At 48.8% G+C, this 22,268-nt stretch overlaps 2 protein-coding genes and 1 pseudogene across 2 annotated transcripts; all 3 read left to right on the top strand.

Moving 5' to 3' along the window:
- The first annotated feature begins 96 nt into the window (after positions 1 to 96).
- Positions 97 to 2,902, top strand: SHBG (sex hormone binding globulin). Its single transcript, XM_054575600.1, is given in 10 exon segments — positions 97 to 228; positions 391 to 482; positions 660 to 708; positions 710 to 850; positions 1,147 to 1,233; positions 1,235 to 1,309; positions 1,550 to 1,655; positions 1,781 to 1,917; positions 2,284 to 2,486; positions 2,749 to 2,902. Coding segments are annotated over 10 exon segments (1,152 nt in total). The 5' UTR covers positions 97 to 117; the 3' UTR covers positions 2,900 to 2,902.
- Positions 2,903 to 3,921: 1,019 nt separating this feature from the next.
- Positions 3,922 to 4,065, top strand: LOC129072399 (uncharacterized; annotated as a pseudogene).
- A 7,657-nt stretch (positions 4,066 to 11,722) lies between these two features.
- On the top strand, positions 11,723 to 17,965 carry ATP1B2 (ATPase Na+/K+ transporting subunit beta 2). The gene is made up of 7 exons (XM_054575724.1): positions 11,723 to 12,437; positions 14,262 to 14,390; positions 14,716 to 14,820; positions 14,922 to 15,127; positions 15,364 to 15,420; positions 16,215 to 16,313; positions 16,425 to 17,965. The coding sequence occupies exons 1-7, from the start codon at positions 12,326 to 12,328 to the stop codon at positions 16,587 to 16,589; spliced, it is 873 nt and encodes a 290-aa protein (XP_054431699.1). The 5' UTR covers positions 11,723 to 12,325; the 3' UTR covers positions 16,590 to 17,965.
- Positions 17,966 to 22,268: the final 4,303 nt, after the last annotated feature.

The raw sequence follows: 22,268 nt of genomic DNA, 5'->3' as shown, positions 1-22,268 counted from the left end.
TCTTCCCCCAGGGGCAACCTTTAACCTTCCACTGATCACGTGGCCATGCTCCAGGCTGCCTGCTCTTATGCATTTGCCCCAGAGTTGTCTGAGCCACAGAGAGGACTGCGGCTGATTATGGAGTGCAGAGGTCCTCTGGCCAAATCATGTTGGCTGCTGCTGCTGCTGCTGCTGCTGCTACCTCATAACCACCAGGGACGGGTTCTGAGACAGATTCCCCCTACCCAGGTGCAGGAGCGGACAGGGTACTCAGCCCGTGTGTTTAAATGAGCTACATTTTGTCTCTGCCCTCTTCCTTTCTTTCCTCCTCTGGCTCTGTAGCACTGCCTCTCTCTTTGTCTGTCTCTGGGATGTCCTTATTCCACTTTGTTTATTTTCTTTCTCGGATAGGGGAGCCAGGAACCTCCTGCTGTGCACCTCAGCAATGGCCCAGGACAAGAGCCTGTCTCCATCCTGCTCTTTAACCTCACCAAGATCACAAAGTATAGAGCTGGCCTAGTCCCTTTACTTAGTCCCCTGACCCTATCGTCTCCATGAGCTCTTCTCTTTTCCCTAGCTCACCGTCCTTCTCTCTCCCTTACTTTCCCACCTCTGTAAGCCCCACATTTACCCTCAAAGGGAATACCCCATACACAGCCCTTCTTTCTGTGCCCTTCCAGAACTTCTTCCTTCTTTGAGTTTCAAACCTGGGATCCAGAAGAAGTGATTTTTTCATGGTGATAGCAACCCAAAGAATGCCTGGTTTATGCTGGCACTTCGGGATGGCAGGCCTGAGATCCAAACGCACAATCCGTGGGCCCAGCTTAGCGTGGGAGCTGCGCCCCAGCTGGATGATGGGAGGTAGCACCAGGTAAGCCAGATCTGGTCCTGAGGGGAACGGTGCCTTGAGTTGGTCTGAGGAAGAGGAACAGAATCCAGTTATTGGGCATCCTGTTATCATTGTCATCTCATTTAATCTGAAAGAAAACCCCATTTTTTCAGAGGGCTCTAAAGTTCAGTCAGTATATAAGCGACAGATCCTAAGTGAGCCAAGGATGCTGGCTAACTCTTCAAGTGCATGTTCTTTCCACTATACTTGGCTGAATCTGAAGAAATTAGTGCAGGCAGGTCCCAGGGGCCTCTGATTCTGCTTCTCTCCTCCTGCAGGTAGAAGTGAGGACGCTTGTGGACTCAGTGACCCTGGGGGTGGATGGGGAGGAGGTGCTGCACCTGAGACAAGTCTCTGGGCCTCTGGTCAAAAAAATCCCAGCCCATCCTGAGGTTTGCTCTAGGGGGGCTGCTGTTCCCTGCCCCCAACCTCCAGTTGCCGGTAGTTGTATCACAGAAGGGCCTAAAGCCACATTTGTGAGAAGAAAGGATGGGAGAAGAGCTGTGAGGGGGAGGCCAAATGCTTGTGTCATGGAGGGGAATAAACTGAGGGCGAGGAGGCGGGCACTGGGCTCAGATGCCCCAGTTCTGACATCTCTGCCTTTTCCCTCCCCCGACGGGCTCCAGCTGGTCTCTGCCCTGGACGCCTAGCCTAAGCAGGGATGCCTGGCTGGACCAACAGGCTCAGATTTCAGCGTGGGCCCCTCCTAGCCTCAGAAGCTGTGCTGTAGAGTCCCAGCCTGGGATGGTCTTCCCTCCAGGGACTCGTGCAGAATTCAGTCTCCGAGGTCGAGGCTATTTTTCCCCTCCATGGCCAGCTCTGTGTTTGCCTTTCTCCATCTCCTTCCATCACAAGCCCCTCCCTCCATGAATCCTAGTATTGAGGCCTCAGGAGGGTCATTTCTCCCCGCAGATATTCCCCAGCCCCATGTAAAGCCCTAGACCTTCTCTCTGGACCTGGGACTCCAACTAGCAGCAGGCTCTGGCCACCTCCTTGCCCTTGAGACCCCAGAAAACCCTTCTTGGCTCAGCCTCCACCTCCAAAATCAAGTAAGAGGGGAGAAACATCTGTAGAGGGGAGAAACACCTGTTTGTTGTTCCACTTACTTATGCATTCATTGGTTGATTATTGTATGTGCACTGGCCAGGGATCACACCCACAATCTTGGTGTAGCCAACTGAACTACCGAGCCAGGGACAAACAGCTTTTGTTTAGATAGTTTGTTTACTTGGCACAGGTGTGGCCTTACGGAAGGTCTAGCCGGGAGACCTGAGGCGGAATTTCGGAGGTGGGAATGGCCAATGGAAGGCGTAGCTAAGAGGCAGAATGAGGGCAGCTAGGGATGTGGCCACAAGGAGTAGATATGGTTCATTCTTTCCTCCCCTACTTCTGTTCCTGTCCCACAAACTCTGCAGAAGGTGGTGCTGTCTTATGGGCCCAGGCCAGAGCTGCATCTGCCGCTGGCCTTGGGACTCCCTCTTCAGCTGAAGTTGGATGAGTCCAGGGTGCTCTTGAGCCAGGGGCCCAAGAAGATCCTTGCTCTGCCTCCCGTGGGCCTTGACTCCCTTCTCAACCTCTGGGCCCACCCCCAGGGGCGGATCTTCCTGGGGACTTTGCCAGATAAGAGAGAGTGATGTTCAAGTTCCTCACCACACTATTGGAAACAGCTAAAGGCAGAGGGGAAGAGAAGAAAGGGGTGCATTTTGTGGGGAAGGAAACCTGTAGGAGCTCAGAAGAAAAGGCCACAAGAAGAGAGGATGGGGGCAGTGGGAGGAATTGCTTTAACAAATTTAGTTTGGAGGAAGGAAGAAAAGTGGGGAAGAGCTTCTGGAGCCAAACCACCCTAATGCCCTCATGCCCCCTCCATGCCCCCTCCCTCTAGGAGAGACCTCTTCTGCCTCCTCCTGCTTGGACGGCTTTTGGGCACAAGACCAGAGGCTAGACATGGATCGGGCCTTGAACAGAAGCCAGGACATCTGGACTCACAGCTGTCCCCAGAGCCCAGGCAATGGCACTAATACCACCCATTAAATCCCCACCTAAGAACTCCCTTTGACTGTCACTCATTTATTTATTCGACAAATATTTGTTATACAGGTGCAACGTACCAGTCATGGTGCTGAGCATTGGGTTGTGTTGATAAGCAAAAACAACCATGGTTTCTGCCCTCTTGATGCTCACAGTGCCTTGGAGAAGACATGTATTCATCAAAAACTAACAAATAAGTGGATAATTGGAAACACTGGTAATGCCATAAAGGAGCAGTCAGGGAGCTGAGAAAATTTGTAGATCAGGAGCCTTAACCTACACTGGGGATCAAAGAAGAATCTTGTGAGGAAGCAGTGAGGATCCCCTGAGGATCTCAGGCTGAGATGCAGCAACAGCACCCACAAACACACACATCAGATACAGATATAGATCACCTTTTGGGAACCAAGAGCCCACCTCCTTCTCCAGCAGATACCTACGCCCTTCCCTTTGGGATTTTGGCTTCCTCTTTCTGAGGATGGTCCTGAGGGGTCAGGAAGAAAGGGAAGAGAAATTGAATTCTGTTGTGCTTTAGACTGGCCAGTGCCGTTCAAGGAAGGAGCAGCAGGGGGCATGAGAGGGTCATGGAGAGATGGGGGCAGGGGTTTTGGTAAAAGGGGTGGAGGCAGTAGGGAGGAAGAAAATAAGCAAAGGAAGCAAGCCGCCTCTGTCTCTCCTAGTTTTGGTCCACTTACTGCATTCTACTCTATTAAGCAAGAAGCAGCTTGTGTTGGTCCTCGCTGGGATGAACAGACAGATTCAAGAACATCTCAGAATATGGTGACTCAGCCCTCAACCTCCAGACCTTTGAGGAATCCTGGTGCCCCAGCCCCTGCCAGAGTCACCCTTCCTGCCTCAGCCCCCTGCTTCCTGGGAAACCCTCGTGTCCACGCCTCCAGCTGCTAGCACCCAGCTCCCAGTCTTCAACCCTCTTAGGAATCCTTGTGTCTCCCTAGGGAGCCCTGGGACTGCAGCCCTGAGTCCCCACCTCTCAGTCCTCTTCCCTCTCAAGAACTGTTTAGCTTAAAAGGGGCTTCTGTCTGTTGTGAGTGGCACACATGAGGCAGCTTGATTGCTCTAAGCGCAGAATCGACACTAAGAGATTTCAGAAGCATAACTTTTTGGTACCTGGTATCTGGGAAGCTGGTAATCATTAGTCCTGGTACCTGTAAGAAAGAGAGAGAGAGAGGAAGGAAGGGGGAGGGAGGGAGGGAGGAAAGAGTGGAGAGAAGGAGGAAGGACAGACAACCTGGCTGGTGTGGCTGAGTGGATTGAATGCTGACCTGTGAACCACAAGATCGTGGGGGTTGGATTCCCAGTCAGGGCACATGCCTGGGCTGTGGGCCAGGTCCCCAGTAGGGGGCGTGCAAGAGGCAACCACACAGTGATGTTTCTCTCCCTTTCTCCCTCCCTTCCCCTCTAAGTATAAATAAATAAAATATTTTAAAAAGAAGGAAAGAAAAACCTGTTAACCCATGGGCATGCCACTGTCCCAGCCTCCCAGCTTCTTACAAAGATCTTCCTACCAGTAACACAGGCAACAACGTGGGTAACTCACAGGATCTGCTGTCCCCTTCTGCCAAGACCTATATGAAATCAGGGTGAGAGGCTCCAGGAGAGTGTCTAGGGTGGAAGACACAAATCCGAGACCCCTCCATGGACCCTCCCAATCTCAAATTTGCAAGATCTTACAGCCTCCACCCAGTTACAGTGTTTCAGTGTTTTTTATTTTTATTTTTTATTACTTTTTAATCCTCACCTGAGGATACATCCACTGACTTCAGGGAGAGAGGAAGTGGGAGAAAGAGAGAGAAACATCCACATGAGAAACATCAATCAGCTGCACCCCCCCGCCCTGCACTCCTACCAGGGATCAAACCCACAACCCAGGCACGTGCCCTGACCTGGGATCAAACCCACAACCCTTTGGTGTATGGGATGATGCTCCAACCAACTGAGCCACCTGGCCAGGGGCAGTCACAGTGTTTTGTAGGAGTGTCCTAGCATGGGCAGGGAGCCCAGATTCAACTTGGGTCTCTGGGCAATGTTTAGGATCAGCCTGAGCCACTTAGATATGTCTATTCAACTGATATTTATTGGGCACCTACTATGTACCAGGCATGGTTCCTTACACAGAGGACGCATTGATGAAAAGGACAAACACACCCTGGCCTGGTAGGTCAGTTGGTTAGAGTGTCCTCCAGATACGCCAAGGTTGTTGGTTCCATCCCCAGTCAGGGCACATACAAGGATCAACCAACAAATGCATAAATAAGTGGAGCAACAAATTGATGTTTGTCTCCCTTCCTCTTTCTCAAATCAATAAATAGAAATTAAGGGGAAAAAAGGTAGACACAAACTCTGTTCTTATGAAAATAGGGAAGGGGGTGGCCAGACAGCCCATAAACAAGAGAAACAAATAGGCAAGATTATTTCAGTTAGTGGTTAGCTCTATGAAGGGAATGAAATCCAATAAAACCCAATAGTGTAACCAGCAGTGGGGGAGGGACAACATTAGCAGGGTGGTCAGGACAGGTCTCTCTGAGGCAGTGCCACTTAAGCAAAGACCTGAATAATGCAAAGAAACCAGTCCTGCAGGGGCCTCCAGTGTGGGCCAGTCAATAGAGAGGTTAAAGTGCCTAGACAAACCTAAGTCCCCATGAAGGAGGTTGTTCTGAGTGGCAACTTCCTGACCTCGTGTCCTGAGGAATCTCCCAGGGGCTGACTCTTCACTCCTCCCTCCACCGACCTGTTCAGGACACCATGCCCCCAACCTCTTTCTCCAGCTTGCCCTAGATTCCAAGATTCCTGATTACCATTCAGAGCTGTCTACACTCTTTCATTAAGGCTGACTTTGCTTTGACACAGACTCTGCCAGGCCCCCACCAAGGGCAACTACAATGCCTGCCCAGTGTCCCCTGCCTCTTCCACTTCCCGAAGAATCTTTCTGGACCTTGGCAGCATGTCCTGCAGCCTCCAGGCTTGGTTTCCCCACTCACTCCACCCTCCCCTGTGCTCTCTATTCCCTCCCTCCTTTCTTCCCCCCCTCCCTCCTTCCTTCCTCTGCCTCTGTTTGTCTTTTCTTCAATTAACATTTATCGGCTGCTGACAGTGTGCCAAGCGCTGTGTTAGATAGTCCACAGCGACTCGAAACATGAATAAGACTTAGTCCTGGCCCTGGAAGACCAGGGTCTTGTGAGACAGATAGACAAATATGTAGTAGAGGTCCCTACTGAGTGCCAAGGAACCTGGTTTCAAGCTCTCTCAGGGATCCTGAAAGAGGAGAGTTTTGAAAACGTAAACTTGAACAAATGGTTAAATCTCTTTAAATTACAGTTTCCCCATCTACAAAATGGGGAAGCTGCCCTATTCATAGCCTTCCTGTCAGGATTTGATGATACCATGTAGGTCAAATGCCTAGCATAGGGCTTGGCATAAAGCAAGTGCTCAAGATGTGAGAGATGTTGCTCTTGTTGATATCATTAATCTTGTGCATATTTCTTGAAATACAAGTCTGAGCCTGCAGACTCAAAATAGATGAGCCTGCAGACTCATAAAAGATGTGGCCAAACCAGGGACAGGCTAAGATGGAAGGAGGGCGGGCTGGGGACATTCCTTGGGCCTCATGGTGAGAGGCCTTATACGTCCTGATGATGAGCTGGAGCTTGATCTATTCAGCAAAGGAACATCTGTTTTTCTTTTCTTTCTTTCTTTCTTTCTTTCTTTAGTTATTTGTTTTTCTAAATAAATTGTGGTAAAATACACTTAATAAAATTTACCATCTTAACCATGTTTAACTGTACAGTTCAGTGGCATTAGGTATTTGACAGTGCTGTGCAACCATTACCACCATCCATCAGCAGAACGCCTTTTTCTTTTTTCTTTTTCTTTTTGGTATAAATTATAAAGGAAAGTTTATGTAGAAAGTTACAGAGGTAGTAGAAGTGAGCCAGCTGGGCTTTGTAGGCTGAGGAGACAAGTTAGAGAGACAGAAAAAGGGTCCTTGCTCTTGGCGCTTAGGAGAGAGAGGGGCGAGTGTAACATGCCGGAAAGGGAAGAAGAGGCGGAAGGGAAAGGCGCCTCGAGAGGGAGAGTTTACCCATCTCCAGGACTCTTTATTTCAAAAAATTGAAACTCTGTACCCGTTAAATAATATTCCCCATTTTCTGCCCTGGCTGGTGTGGCTCAGTGGGTTGAGCGTCGTCATTGCGAACTGAAAGGTCGCCAGATTGATTCCCAGTCAGGGCACATGCCTGGGTTGCTGGCCAGGCCCACAGTTGGGGGTGTGTGAGAGGCAACCGATGAATGTTTCTCTCACCCATCACACACTGAGGTTTCTCTCACTCTCTTTCTCTCCCTTCCCCTGTCTCTGAAAATAAATAAAATCTGTAGAAAAAGCACTCCTCATTTTTCCTCTCCCCACCTCTGTGTTTCAGAACTCTCTTCTTTCCTTGTTCTTGTCTCTGCAAAGACCCATGTTGTTGGGAACCCAGAGAGCTGAGCCCCTGGGACTGTGTGGATGTTGTGGGGGCACAGACTTCATGACTGGCTCTAGATATGGGAGAGGGGTGTGGGAGCTCTTATGCCTTTTCTGGAGATGCTGGGGGGAGGGCAGTGTTCCAGGAAGAGTTTGGAGATTTGTAGTGACTCTTTGTACTGCCATCCCTTTCTTAGCTTTTTTCTCCTGTGAACACCGATGGGGCATTTAGAAGAATGTTCCCTCCTCCCCTGTTCCCCACCCTCCTCATGGTGCTCCTCGCCTACAGGAGAAGAAAGCATAGACTGGAGTAAAGTTCTCTCCCTCTTCCCCCGGAGCCCCCTAAATACACAGAAGACATTCACTCATTCTTGAGCCTGGATGTCAGCCTGGAGGCTGTCCCAGGCCTGTGCTAGCCAAATTGTGCACCTCGAGGGTAGGGTCCAGGTCTCATCTCTCCAGATTAAGGCTGTCCCATTTTTATGCTCCTTGCCTGGTGAAGGAAAAGACAAATCGTTTTCCTGAGGTTTCTTGCGGAAGAAGCCATTCCGTGTTGAAGCCCATTCAGCAACCAGACATTATCTTCAGTAGCTCCGTGGAATGCTTGGGAATGCAGGATAATTGCAAAGACTAAGATAAAGGCTTTCTCTCAAATAGCTTACAGTCTGGTTAAAAAGATAAAATACAGCCTTGGCTGGTGTGGCTCAGTGGATTGGAGTGTTGTCCTATAGACTGAAAGGTCACGGGTTTGATTCCTGGTCAGGGCACATACCCAGGTTGTGGGTTTGATCTCCATTCAGGGCACATATAAGAAGGCAACTGATCGATGTTGCTCCCTCACATTAATGTCTCTCTCTCTCTTCCTTCTTCTCTCTCTAAAAGCCAAGGAAAAAATGCCCTTGGGTGAGGATTTAAAAAAAAAAAAGATAAAATACACATAAGAGTTTTCAACCCAGTTGATCAAAAAACAAAAACATAAGCATTAGCCTTAATTCCTCTATTTCCATCATCCCCACTGTTCATGTCTCTGTACTTCTAAAGTACATCCTGAACCTAGCCTCTTGTCTCCATTCGCAAACCTGCTACCCTGGTCCAAGCCATCCGCGTCTTCCACTTGGAAGACTTCCTAACTGGTATCATATCACTCCCCTGCTTAAGACAGTAGAATTGCTTCCATGATGGTTGGATTAAAATCCAAGCTATTCCCTTTGGCCTACAAGGACCTGTACGATTGGGTCCCTGCCTACCTCTCAGATCTCTTGCTGTATCAATCTTGCCTCCTCTCCCTGCAGCCCAGCCTTTGCTCTTGCATTTCCCTTCTCCTGGAAAGCTTTTCTCTGCATCCCCCGATGGCTCCTTTGAGTTGCTCAGGTATTGTGTTATAAGTCACCTTTTCAGTAAGGCCATCCCTGACCATCCAGGGCACTGTCTGGCACATCACGCTGTTTTGTTTTTGCCTGCATAATATTAATATCATTTTATTTATTTGCTTGTTTTAATTGTTTATTGGGATGGGAGCCCCACAGGCACAGAAACTAAACAGTGCCTGGTTCTAAGCAAATGCTCATTAGATACCCATGAAATGAATGAATGGGAGCTGGAGTGGACTCTGAAGGATGAGCAGCCTTCTGGGATGAGGAAATAAAGTGGAAAAGGTGTGAAGTCAGGAGTAAGCGCAGCCTGTACTGGAAGTGGCTGGCTCCACTCCAGCAGAAGACTAGTTGGGGCCTAGTGGGAAAGGGGCTGGGACACAGGCTGGATCTAGATTGTGGAGTACCATGAAGGTTAAATGAAGAGTCAGGACTCTGTCCTGTACGGTAACAGGAAGCTAGTGAGCTGAGAAGTGGGCTAATTAAAACTGTATCTTTTAAAAAATTTTTTTTAGTGATTTGAGAGAGAAAGAGAGGAACATTGATTTGTTGTTCCACTTAATTATGCATTCATTGGTTGATTCTTTTATGTGCCTTGACTGGGGATGGAACCTGCAACCTTGGCATATCTGGACAATGCTCTAACCATTGTCTACCTGGCCAGGGCCTAAAACTGTATCTTGAGAAAATTAATCCAGAGCCTGCTGCAGAAGGGACTGGAGCAGGGCCAGCCACAGAATTTTTGGGACCCACAGCAAAATGAAAAATGCAAGATCCCTTGTTAAAAAAGCAGGAAAAAGATGCAGTTCAAGGTACTGAAATATAAGATGTTTTTCTTTCTCCCACAATTATTTTTTCGATTTCTCATGGCATTCTTTTTTGAAGATTGTGTTTATTTTTAGAGAGAGAGGAAAGGAGTGAGAAAGAGAGGCAAAGGAACATTGATCCTTTGCCTCTCACATGCCCCCAACGAGGGACCTGGCCCAAAACTCAGCCATGTGACCTGACAGGGAATCAAACCAGTAACCTTTCAGTTTGTGGGATGACGCCCAACCCACTGAGCCACATCAGTCAGGGCTCTCACAGCATTTTTAATTTGCGATTTAATGTTGTTCATTTTTCTATCTTCAGTTTATTGATGAATATGGAAGGGCTAAAAGGAAAAGGAATTACACGTTGCCCTAGCTTTTCATTCTATGTCGTAATTGCCAGCGTAAGTGGTCAGCTAAACCAGGAAAGTAACATGACTAAGAAAGGATATGATAGGATATCTTGATCATCCATGTCTCCTAGAAAGCAATTGCCTTCTTTCTGTTTTCAAAGCAAGTTCTACTTTGAATGGAAAGTTTGGCCCCTCAGCTTTCAGCACCTCCACTTATTCAGGTGTAGACATGACACGCTTCCTTTGTACTCGCTTTGAGTCTTCCTGAACTCCCATGCATAGTGGGTTTACCAGAGTTCCGTGCTCATGGAGCTTCATGAATGGCCTATTGTGCATATTGCCTCTGCTCACAGGCATGCTCCATTGTCCCATTCTACTTCATTTACAAAGCACAAGTTTAAAGATAAAATTATGAAGAATTTCAAGATGGTGATAGCAGAGCACTAATCCGAGCACAAGGCCATTCTGAGCATGGGCCTTGTTTGACTGAGCAGATCCAAGTCCATGAAGCTAACCCTGGATTGGAGGGAGAGAGTGGGAGGGAGAGAGTTTGAGGGAGAAAATGACAGTCAAAAAGGGAGTTGTACTGACCAGCATAGCTCAGGGGGTCGAGGCATCATCCTACAAAGTGAAAGGTCCCTGGTTCCATTCTTGGTCAGGGCATGTGCCTGGGTTGCAGGCCAGGTCCCCAGTTGGGAGCGTGTGAAAGGCAACCAATCGATGTTTCTCTTGCACATCAATATTTCTCTCCCTCTTTCTCTCTCCTTTCCCCTCTCTCTGAAAATAAAGAAATAAAATCTTCTTCTTCTTCTTCTTTTTTTTTAAAGGGGGAGTTTTTGAGGACTAGAGCCAAGAATTTAGGATGAGAGTTGAAAGAAGAAAAACTCATGGAAAAGTGACAAGAAGAGAGATGAAAAGAGATCATTATTCTTAAATGAGGTCTTTAGAGGCTCTTGTATCCCCCAACTAGACTGTGGACCTCTTGAGCCCTGTGAGAACTTCCGTCTTAGCTCTCCAGGGCCGTGTTCCTCAAGTCTCTAATACCTGCTCAACACAGGTTTATTGACTCAAGTGGGCCAATGAGGAGAGAATTCAGACATGGGGGCGGCAAGAGGCAGAACAACGGACCAGGCAGAACAGCAGACCCGGCTCCAGGGCTGGTGTCTCAGAGCAATGCAGGGGGTTGCAAGGACTTCACTGACACGTGTGGCAGGGAGACCGGAAGCTCTGAGGCTTGGAGAGAAACATTTCGTGGTGGGAGAAGGGCCTGTGCGAATGGAGAAGGAGGTGTTGGGGGGAACTGGCAGCAGCTTCCACAGGGGTACTTCCCTCCCGCGGTGGCCTCTATCCATCTCTATGTGGTCTGTTCTAACTTCCATCCTGCTGGTCTAGCACCCTGCCTGGTCTCTTCCGTTTTTCTTGGTTTCTGGCTCTTTCTCTATTCCGTTCACATTCTGCCCTGTCTCCTGAATCTTAGCCTCTTTCTAACTCCTTGTCTGGGGTCGCTCATCTCAGCTTGTATCTGCTTCCCTCTCATTCTGCCTCTCTTTAGGGTTATATTTCTTATCCTGTCCAGACACTCCCTCTATCCTCTACCCACCCTGATCCAGTCCAGTACCTGGGATGGGGGTGTGGGAGAGACCTCCTGGTCCCGAAGAGGCAGCAGGGGGCGGGCCCAATCCATCTCTAATTTGCATATGTATGAGGTTGCCCGGGCCAGTGGCGGGGAGGCGGGGCTTCTGGGGGTGGGAAGGGGGCGGGCACCCCCTTAGCAGCAGACTATAAAGACTGCGCGCCGCGACTGCCGGCCCGCACTGCTGAAGAGCGGAGCCTCGGGCAGCGGAGGGGGCTTTCTATCCCTGGCTGACCCCAACTGCGCGTCCCCAACCCTCTCCCGTAGCTGAGGCTACCACTGGTGTGGCGGTCTCTGCTTGGCGGAAGTCTTCGGCGATCATTCGACCCCTCTCCACAGCCTTTTTGAATCCAGGATTTCGGGGCGGCCCCCACCCCCACCTCTCTCTCTCTCCCTGCCTCTTTGCACCCCGTTTTGTTCTGCGTCTCTCTTTGATTTCTCTGCCGTCTATTTTTGCATCCTTTTTCGTTTTGTTTTTTTTGGAGGTGAGGTGAAGCTGCACTCGTACCCCTCCCCTTTTTATTCTCCCCTGCTTTGACAGCCCCCCTTTTCTTCGCAGTCGGGAGCCCTAGGATCGGTGCATCCCACGCCGCGCTGCCAGCAACCCGCAGCGCGTGGCCGTGCACCCCGGAATTTGCAGCAGTTGCATATCTGACGGGGCTCTCCCTCGCCCCGGCTGCTTTTGCTCCCGGAGCATTCGGGTGCGTGGGAGGGGGGCTACAGCGTACCGCACCCCAGCTTCTCTGTAGTCCCCCGCCCCGCGCGGGACTCGTCCCCTGCCGCCAAGATGGTCATCCAGAAAGAGAAGAAGAGCTGCGGGCAGGTGGTTGAGGAGTGGAAGGAGTTCGTGTGGAACCCGAGGACGCACCAGTTCATGGGCCGCACCGGGACCAGCTGGGGTACGCGGGGCGGCCGGGCAAGGGTCGTGGTGGTGGGGGTCCCCTGGGCGACGCCCCGGTGGTACGAGGTCCCGCCCGTGTATCCCCAGCTCCCTTCCCCGGTTCCCGGCATCTGAACCCCCAGCGATGCTCTGGGCTGGGAGGGGACGGAATCACAGGTTTAATCTCCCTGGCTGGCGCTGCGGAGGCGGAGAAAGTAGGTCACTGCCGCCTTCCCGCCCCCTGCGGAGCCCCCTCGAGCGGGGGGTCGCGGGCTTTGAGCCTGTGTCCGCGCCGCGGCGCTCGCGCTCGGTTTCGGAGGCCGGTCAGATCCACACAGTCGTCCTCTTTCCCTCCCAATGGCTCCCAACCTGCTAGCCAAGCCCATCTATTTTTAGTTCGTGCCCACCCCCTGAACCCTGGGAACGTGCATGAGAGGGCGGGTCTTGGGAGAGATGGAGGGGGGAGTGTTGGAGGGGACAGTTTCTCGTAGCGGAAGTTGTCTGCATCCCACAGTCAGCGTTTGGAGCCATCTGTGGCTGCTCGGTGGGTGGGGGGCTGTGGGGGAGAAATAGCACTGTGAGATTTTTGAGGCTGAATGTTCCTCTTACATGTCGCAGGCAGAGGGAGGGTTGGTCACTAGTGATGAGCTGTGTACATCATCTGGCCTCTGTGTCTTTGGGATTGGAGTGGCAGGACTCAGGATGTGTGGAGGAAGTTGTGTCTGGTTGGAGGTCTGGTGCTGGGTATGTGTGCAGGGGACAGGTGGAATTCTAGCCAAAGGGAATGCCAAAAGGGGAAGTCTAACCACAGGGGACACTGTGTGACACAATGTATGGTTCATCCACACTGACTGATGGATGTCCCCATCAGCCCACCCATCTGGGGCCCTTAAGGTGGGTCCAATACAGTCCATCCTGCAGGGAACCTGTAGTCCATTCCTGGGATTGGAGAGTCCATGAGTGTTTGCAAGAATCTGAGGAGGCTTCATCGGGGAAGTGTCTTTTGAGGTGGAAGGACTGGGGGGTCCCCACTGGATACTCACACTAGGTTGAGGAGTGACAGAGTGCCATGTCACATCCACCAAAGACCTGCTGTCCGCTGGGAAAGCTGTGGGAGGTTCTGCCTTTACTTTCTGCCTCTGCCTGGGTGTTGTGTGTGGGCTGGGGGTGGTGTGACTGTTGGAGGTTCTGGACAGCTGTCTCTGAGAGATTCTGGGGCTAGATAGGAGCTGCGTTCAAGGTTTGTCTTCCGTGGGGCACCAGGAGAGAAAAGATTTTGCTATTTAAGTGTAAGGGTGCACGCTCTGAGGAATGGGATGAGAGTTTTGCTTGTGAACGGTAGCCAGTGCCAGCTTAAAAAAGTCACTGTGCTGGGGCAGGGGGTATAAGGGGACTAAATGGTAATGGGGAAAAAATACAATAAACATTAAATTAAAAAAAAAACAACAGTCCCCATGCTGGACAACTTTAAGCATAAGTACCATCCAATACAGCAGTAGCAGATGTGCTTTTGCAGGGCCATGAATGGTTGAGAAGTTGGGAATGTAATTTGAGGCAAAAGGACTGTGGCCTATACTTGGGGTTGTCCCAGCAACGAGAGTTTAGGTCTCTTGTGGCCTCCACAAGGTCAGGCTTCACTGTGCCCTGGGACCAGGGGGGGGCTGGGAGTCATGGCTGGAAGCCAGACACAACTGCCTGTTTTCAGCTTATCTCGTTTTGCTCCTCCCTGGGAAGGCCCTAAGATGTCCCTGAGGCTCTGTGACCCTTCCCAATGCAGAACCTCTGAGTGGGAGAGGGGTGTGTGGGATAGGTGAGGCTGCTCACCCCCTTTTCCCCTCCCTAGCCTTTATCCTCCTCTTCTACCTCGTCTTCTACGGTTTCCTCACCGCCATGTTCGCTCTCACCATGTGGGTGATGCTGCAGACTGTCTCTGACCATACCCCCAAGTACCAGGACCGACTGGCCACGCCAGGTGAGTGATGAGGCTCTCCTAACCGCCGCTCTGAACTGTTCTTAGATCCCTAAGCCTCCAGAAGGAACTCACTGACTGAGAACTCAAAGTTCTCAGAGGTGAGGTTCTGGGGATCCAATCACCATGTGCTGAGAAATTCAAGTCTGACTTTTCCCCCATTGCCCACAGCTGAGAGCTGTGTGATCTGGGGAGATCTTTCTCCCATGAAGAGGATCTCAGATCTTCACCCCAGCCTTCGCCCTGGTGTTCCCTATGTCTGTCTTCTGTCTTCTGTGTGTGGTCCCACATCATATACACCCCCATTTCTGCCCTTGTCTGGCTATAGGCTTGATGATCCGCCCCAAGACTGAGAACCTTGATGTCATCGTCAACATCAGTGACACTGAAAGTTGGGACCAGCATGTTCAGAAGCTCAACAAGTTCTTGGAGCGTGAGTGTGGGGCAGGAGATGTGGTTGTGCAGGACCTTGGGCAGGGGATTGGAGACCTTAGAAGTGGAACGTCAGGCCGTGCTCTCTCCCCACCTCCTTAGCTTACAATGACTCCATCCAAGCCCAAAAGAATGATGTCTGCCACCCTGGGCGCTATTATGAACAGCCAGATAATGGAGTCCTCAACTACCCGAAACGTGCCTGCCAGTTTAACCGGACCCAGCTGGGTGACTGCTCCGGCATCGGGGACCCCACCCACTATGGTTATAGCACTGGGCAGCCCTGTGTCTTCATCAAGATGAACCGGGTAACCATGACCTTGGTCTCCAGGGAGAATGGAGGAGGGAGCTGGGGGCTACCGTCTACTGGCAGTTGCTTCCCTTCACAGGGGCCGATAGGCGTTAAGAGAGATTTTTGGATGTTTGAGTGGCTGAGAGAATAAGAACGATGGGGCCCTGGAGGCTGAGACCCATGGCTGGAAGGCTAGAATCTTGTGTCTGAGACGACTTCTTTCTCTAACCCTCACCACTCTCCTCACTCCAGGTCATCAACTTCTATGCAGGAGCGAACCAGAGTATGAATGTTACCTGTGTGGGGAAGGTGAGTTTTTCGGGCTTTGGCCACTGGCCCCTGTTTGCATACCATGGTTTCCATGTAATTCACTCATCTCTCCCAATCTTCTTTGCTCCCAGAGGCCCCCTCACTATAGGGACAAGGGGGTAAGAATGGGCTCCAGTATGGCTCAGACCGCAAGGGGCTCCTACCTCTCCTGCTTCCCTAGGATGCAGAAGCCTGCTTCTGTGCGGATAGACAGCCCACTCTCTGATTCTACCTGCACCCTGGCCTCTGGCTTCTCTCCGTAACCTTTCTACCTTCTCTATTTCCTGATAACCGTGTCTTCTGCTCTTCCTCCCATATCTTGTCTGTCCCTCAGTTCTTTTTAGGTATCTGGTAGCTGCTGATCTGTTAGCACCATCTGCCACTACTCAGTAGTCCTTGGAACCCTGCTCTCTCCACCTCTGTCATATCTAGAAACATCCTGCCAGCTCTTCCCTCACCCCCTCTCCTTGCGTCCTACTGAGCTCTTACTCATTTAGCTGTTCTTTCTTGGCTCTGCTCCAGAACCAGTTCCTGAGGACAGGGTAAGAACTGGAGGGGGGAGTGGAGTAGGAGGCTTCGGTGTCGTTAGCGCCCTTCAGGACTTCCCAGTCTGTTGCAAGGGAGACAGGATGCCTCCTCCTGCTCACGAACGCACACACACACAGGCTCACAGCTCAAGGGAAAAGGATTTGGGCAGAATATCTGGGGCGCAAAAACAAAGGGAAGCCTGGCAAGCTTCGGGGTTCCTTCTATCCCTAATAAGCTCTCCTTTCTACCCTCCTGTGCCCCCACAGCGAGATGAAGATGCTGAGAATTTGGGCAGCTTTGTCATGTTCCCCGCCAATGGCAACATCGACCTCATGTACTTCCCCTACTATGGCAAGAAGTTCCATGTAAGTCCAGTGGGAGGCCCCGGGGCGATGGGTCTTCGAGGGGAGTGGGGTCCTTGAGGAGGAGGCCGCCTTGCCATGGGCCTGGACCCTCACTCTCCTCCTTGGGCCCAGGTGAACTACACACAGCCCCTGGTGGCTGTGAAGTTCCTGAATGTGACCCCCAACGTGGAGGTGAACGTGGAATGCCGAATCAACGCAGCCAACATCGCCACAGATGATGAGCGAGACAAGTTCGCTGGCCGAGTGGCCTTCAAACTCCGCATCAACAAAACCTGAGACCCCTTCCTCTGGCCCCCACCTCTTTCCTATGGATGCTTCTGGAATGTCCCCCTTTTCCTTTACTTCTGAACCCAGCCTGATTAATGTACATTGTGATTCTCTACTTTCACACATCTTCCACCATCTTCTCCCAACCCTAGCTCAGTCAGAGACGGGGAGATGGGATCCCAAGGTGGTCACAGAGGAGCCGTTCTGGTTTAGCTGGGAGTGGGGTGTCCCTGCAGCTACCCTCCTATTGCCTGAGAGATACAGAAATGCCCACCCACCTACACACACACAATCTCGTTAGCCCCTTAGCTTCCAGGCAGGAATGTGGTCCCCCTACCTTCGATTACTAAGTGCAGCTGCTGCCCCCTTTCTCTGTCTCCCACACTTTCTCCCTTGAACACACTGTTGCTGTCTTGGTGGCTGTTGACTCAACGTGGCTCCTCTGGTAGGACTTTCTTCACCTCTTCTCCATCCCTACTCTCATTTCAGCACAGGCACCTTAGAGTGAGTTTCTTCCCTATTTCCTGGCACATTCTACTTCTCATCCTAAGGTCCCTGCGTGAGCTGGGAGTGGGATTCTGGAAGAAGAGTCTGTGTTTTCTTGGTAATCCTCTTCCTCGTCTCTGTCACCCAAATAAGCACTCCTCAGAGGGGCAAGGTTGACCTAGGCTGAATATCCCCTTTGTTTTTGCCGATGGCTCCCTTACCCCGGTCGGATTTCCCAGAATATCCTTCAAATTCCACTTTCCAGGAGGCTTGGGGGAGGGGCAGCGATTTTGGATCTGCCCCCAGTGGCCACGTTGGGAACGGCAGCAGGCTATGGGACTACTCCACCTCCTTCCCCGGGCCCAAATCTGCCCCCACCATCCTCTTGCTGGCTTCCCCTAGCAATTTATCAACTAATCACTAACTCTTTCCCTTTCCTCAGCATAACAGCCCGAAACTTGCAAATACCCCCTAATTTTAGGCCTGAATTTCCTGGCTTCATTTTCTTCAGATCCCTCTGCAATTTTAAATGACCTCCTAGTGACCACAGAATTGTAACAGAAGGACCTCCCGTATTCTTGAGTTTCAGAGGTGTTTGAACTTTCTCCTCCAGTGCCCTTCACTTCACCCCTCTAATCTCACTTTTCTCTTTTGTGCTGCAGCCTCCACACCTACCCACAGACAGAACCTTCCCTTGTTCCCTTGTTCCCTTGCCGGACCTGGGTTTCTTCCCTTTGGGTCTCCGCATTTTCCCGCACTCCCCTCACCCCAGTGGTCTCTCTCCGCAGTTATTTAATGCCTGTGTCAGATCTACTGTAAAAAGAGGATTAAGTACAATAAAATGAGAGCAATTATATATATAAATATATATCATACACGGAACCCTGTGTGTGGGTGGTTCCTTTCTGAGCTTTTGGTAGAGCCCTGGCAAGGAGATGGAGGGGGATTCGAGGGATCGGAGTTACCAAGGCTGGGGGCCGCTCCCCAGATTTGACCTCTGCGGCCTGCGGTGTTTCAGCAGCTACCTCCTAGACCACTCTTTCACCTTTAGTATCTTGAGACCACATGATACAAGAGACAGGAAGCCTATGTCTCTTTGTACAGCCATACTTATGAAGTGCCTACTATGTGCATTCTAGGCACCGAGAGGACACATTTGAAAGAGGCAGAGTTCGTGTCCCCAAGGAGCTGCCCAGTTTAACGGGAGAGGTGAGGAGCACACGAGGAACTCATACCAGGTAGACCTAAACTTACCTTGAGAAGGGAAAACTGGTGAAGACAAAATTCAGAGTATTCAACTACTTCCTGCTGGGGGCTTCAATAGAAGGTTTCTTAGAGGATTAAAGAGTGAGACAGTTTGGGGTGAGAATAGCATCAGCAAATGAAAGGAGAAAAATTGACTAGAGGGAGGGATCTCAAAACAGTATGAACCTTAGGATCTTAATTTCATGTAAAAAGAAAAGCACACATATAAACATAGAGATAGGGATGGATGAGTCTATATAACATTTACTGAGGTGTATGGGATGGGTTTAGAGCTAATTTTTTTCTTGGGGCTTATTCGCTTTTGTTTGCAATGAGTTGGTCTTAGTATTTGACTTGAAAAATAGCTTTGCCCTGGCTGGGTACTCAGTTGGTTAGAGCATCATCCTGATACCCCAAGGTTGCAGGTTCCAAGAATCAACCAATGAATACATAAATAATTGGAACAATGAATTGATGTTTCTCTTTCTCTCCCCCTTTCTCTCTCTCAAATCAATCAATAAATAAAAATTAAAAAAGAAAAATAGCTTTATTACCATACATACACATATGCAATTTTATCCTGAATGCATAGTACAAACAACATGGATCTCTGCATTTTGGTAATTGTTATTCCAAAATCGAATCATATTATGGACTTCTGTGCACCTCACTTTCTTCATTCATTAAACTTGTCACTACCTGACCCTGGCCGGGTGGCTCAGTTGGTTGGAGCGCTGACCTGTACACCAAGAAGTTGTGGGTTTGATCCCTGGTCAGGGCGTGTGTGAGAGTGAACTGATTGATGTTTCTCCCCCTCTGCCTCCCTTCCCTCCTCTCTAAAAATCAATAAGCATGTCCTTGGGTGGGGATAAAAAAAATAAAATCAATTTAAAAATATATCCTCAGGTGAGGATTAAAAAAATATTGTCACTACTTCACCTGATAGTGCTCTAATTTTTATTTTTTTCTAATTGTTCTTCAGTGGTTACATAATATTTTTTCTATTGGTTCATTCTTCTCTTAATTTGTTAAAGTTCCTTGACAGCTGTGGATATTAACTGTTTTCCACACTGTAAAATTCTCCCCGATTGTTTCCCTCTTGAGGTTGCCTTTCATTGTTAAAGTGTTAGGCTTTCAGATAGTCAAATATTGGTTATTTTTTAGTTTCTGGGTTTCCAGTCACTAGAATATACTTATATTCTACATTTTTGGGGGGGAAAGGCAGGATTTTAATTTCATTTAAATCTTACGTTCACTATATATGGTTTATTATTATTTTTAAATCCTCACCTGAGGTTATGTTTATTGATTTTTGACGGGGGTTGGTGGAAAGAGAATCATTGATCAGTTGTCTTCCACATGTGCCCCAACCACGGGTTGAATGTGCAACCTAGGTATGTTTTCCGACTGCGAACTGAACTGCAACCTTTACATGTATGGGAAGACGCCCCAAACAACTGGGCCACCCAGCCAGGGCTGGTTTATTTTCTTTTGTGTGTAAATTGGAAGTCCAATTTTATTTTTCCAGTTCTGTCAGCTTCATTAAAAAAAAATCCGTAACTTATTCCCATTGAAGTACTAACTTTGGCCATTTAATAAAATTTCCTATACATTGAGATCTACCTCTGGATTCACTGCTTGCTGCCCCTGGAGTGTTGACTACTCCATATACCAAGCTATGCTGACATAATTCCAGCTGTTTCACAGCATGTTTTCCGATATCTGAGAAACACTGATTAGTTGTTCCACTCATTTTTGCATTTATTTGTTGCTCCTTGTATGTGCCTTGACCAGGGATCTAACCTGCAACCGTGGTGAATTGGGATGACGCTCTAACCAACTGAACTACCCAGTCAGGGATCCCCCATTCCCTTTTAAATAAAAAACTATTGGCTATTCTTGGGCACTTTACAGAAACAAAAAACTTGTTGGGATTCTAATTGGAATTGCATTCTATCTTTTTTTCAGAATTGACCTTTAGGATATACTAAATTTTCCCATTTAAGAGCATGGTGTCTTGTTTGGAGCTTGGTTTTTGTCCTTAACTAAGGTCTTGTAGATTTCTTCAAATAGGTCTCGCACCATTCTTTTGTGTGCCAATCTTGTTAAACTTATTCCTAAATGTCTTCTAGCTTTAGTTATTTTAGATAGAATATTTTCAGTGCTTTTGCTTTAAAATATTTCTCTATTATCTCTCTTCCTAAATTCTCTTAATTCCATCACATCTCTAGTATGTCTTGATTTTTTTAGGCACTTATGATCTAAAAGGTCTTTTTTTTTTTTTTTTTTAAATCAGTGTTATCTTCTTGAGTGCCCTAAAACCATTGTTAGTGGGCATCCCTGTTTAGTTCTTGATACTAATTGAAATTATTTTAGTGATTAACTATTGGGATACTTACTGGTATTCCATTACTGTTTTTAAAAGAATGACTGCTGAAATTTAATCAAACTTCTTTCAGCATGTTGATATAATCACATTTTTTCATTAATTTGTTAATGTAATGAGTTATGTTGATAGATTCTCTCTTAAACCAAACTTGTGCTCCTGGAATAAACCCTATTTGGTTAGCGTGTACATATATATTTTTATGGTTACTCCTACCCATTTAAATTTTTTTTTTCTTTTTAAATTGAATTCATTGAGGTAACATTGGTTAGTAAAGTTATATAGATTTCAGGTATACAATAATATAATAGATAATCTGTCTATTGTATTCACCACCCCAAGTCTCCTTCCATTACCATTTATTGGCCCTATACTCTCTCTGCCTCTCCCCACCCCTTTCCCTCTGCTAATCACTATAGTATTGCCTGTCTCTTTTTAAATTTTTTTTGCATAATCCCTTAACCTTTTTCACCCACCCACATTTTATCAGGTTTTATATTAATAAAAGCAATTATTTTACATGAATTGAAAATTTCACTTTCTTCCTATGGCCCAGGATCATTTAAATAACATTGGACCAGCTGGTCCTTGCCCTCCCCACCTCCTAACTCTCTTGATCAAGAGCTGGCGTTTTCCTTTTTTTAAAAAGCCCCTGCTTTTGGATCTATTCTTTTAAGTTTGTTTTCTGTTTCAATAACTTGTATCTTTAATTTTTAGGATGCATTCTAGGTTTGTTTTTTTTTAAATGAAAGCATGTAGTTATACATTTTCCTCAGAGCACCCTTGCTGGTGTCTCATAGATTTGAGGACCCTGTGTTTCGGAAACTGTTTTCTAACTTATTCCAAACCCCCATGGGGCAGGGCTCGGGCTCTTGAGAGCAGGGGCCATGCCTGCCACAGGGACCCAGGACTGAAGTAGTGTGGGCACAGAGTAAGGCGCGAGTGAGTATCTGACTAGAAGGGTAGATAAATGGACAGAGTGAAGTGAACAGGAGGGACCAGAGGTTAGGGGCGCATGAAGTCACACAGCTTACAGCAGAGCAGCCTGAAAACCCAGGCCTCACAGTTCTAAGTCTAGTAATCTATCAGTTCACTAGGGGACCTGCAGAGCGAGGATGGACCTGCTTCTTGAGGTACAGCAGAACTGAAACAGAGCTAGGGACACATTCTAGGGAAATATGAGTAATGGGTGCTGGCGCTGAGCAGAAAGGAAGCTTCAAGGTGACCCCTCTCTTTAGCAATGGGAGGGCATGAGTTTGTCAAAGGCCTGGTGGAGGGAGAGAGATGATGATTCTGGGTCTCCTGGGAAGTGTTGGGCATGCTCAACAATTAAGAGGAAAACGGTGGTTTTCTAGGCTTAGGTGGCTGGTGCCTTTACAGCCATCTGGGACCCAAAGGGCAAGCCAAAGGACTCCCACTGGCGCTTTAAGCCTGGTTGGTAGGCTGAGAGGACAATGGCTCAGAAACCCCTCCAGACCTTAGCACTTCTCCCTCTGCCCCCAGGGAGGCGGCAGGACCAACTATCTGACCACCCCCTACGCACTGGCTGGGGCAGCAGTGGGTGATGGGGA

The sequence above is a fragment of the Pteronotus mesoamericanus genome, unplaced genomic scaffold (assembly GCF_021234165.1).
Source record: "Pteronotus mesoamericanus isolate MK-2021 breed Mesoamerican mustached bat unplaced genomic scaffold, CSHL_Meso_final contig_317, whole genome shotgun sequence".
Classification (NCBI taxonomy): domain Eukaryota; kingdom Metazoa; phylum Chordata; class Mammalia; order Chiroptera; family Mormoopidae; genus Pteronotus; species Pteronotus mesoamericanus.
Note: the sequence above shows the minus strand (reverse complement) of the source record. Positions and strands in the feature narration are given on the sequence as shown.

What these genes read in the sequence shown, in the direction of transcription:
- ATP1B2 (XM_054575724.1), top strand. Translation starts at nt 12,326, where the DNA reads ATGGTCATCCAGAAAGAGAAGAAGAGCTGCGGGCAGGTGGTTGAGGAG. An exon ending in GGACCGACTGGCCACGCCAG is followed by an intron (nt 14,391 to 14,715) that starts GTGAGTGATGAG and finishes GTCTGGCTATAG; the next exon opens with GCTTGATGATCCGCCCCAAG. An exon ending in GCTCAACAAGTTCTTGGAGC is followed by an intron (nt 14,821 to 14,921) that starts GTGAGTGTGGGG and finishes CCACCTCCTTAG; the next exon opens with CTTACAATGACTCCATCCAA.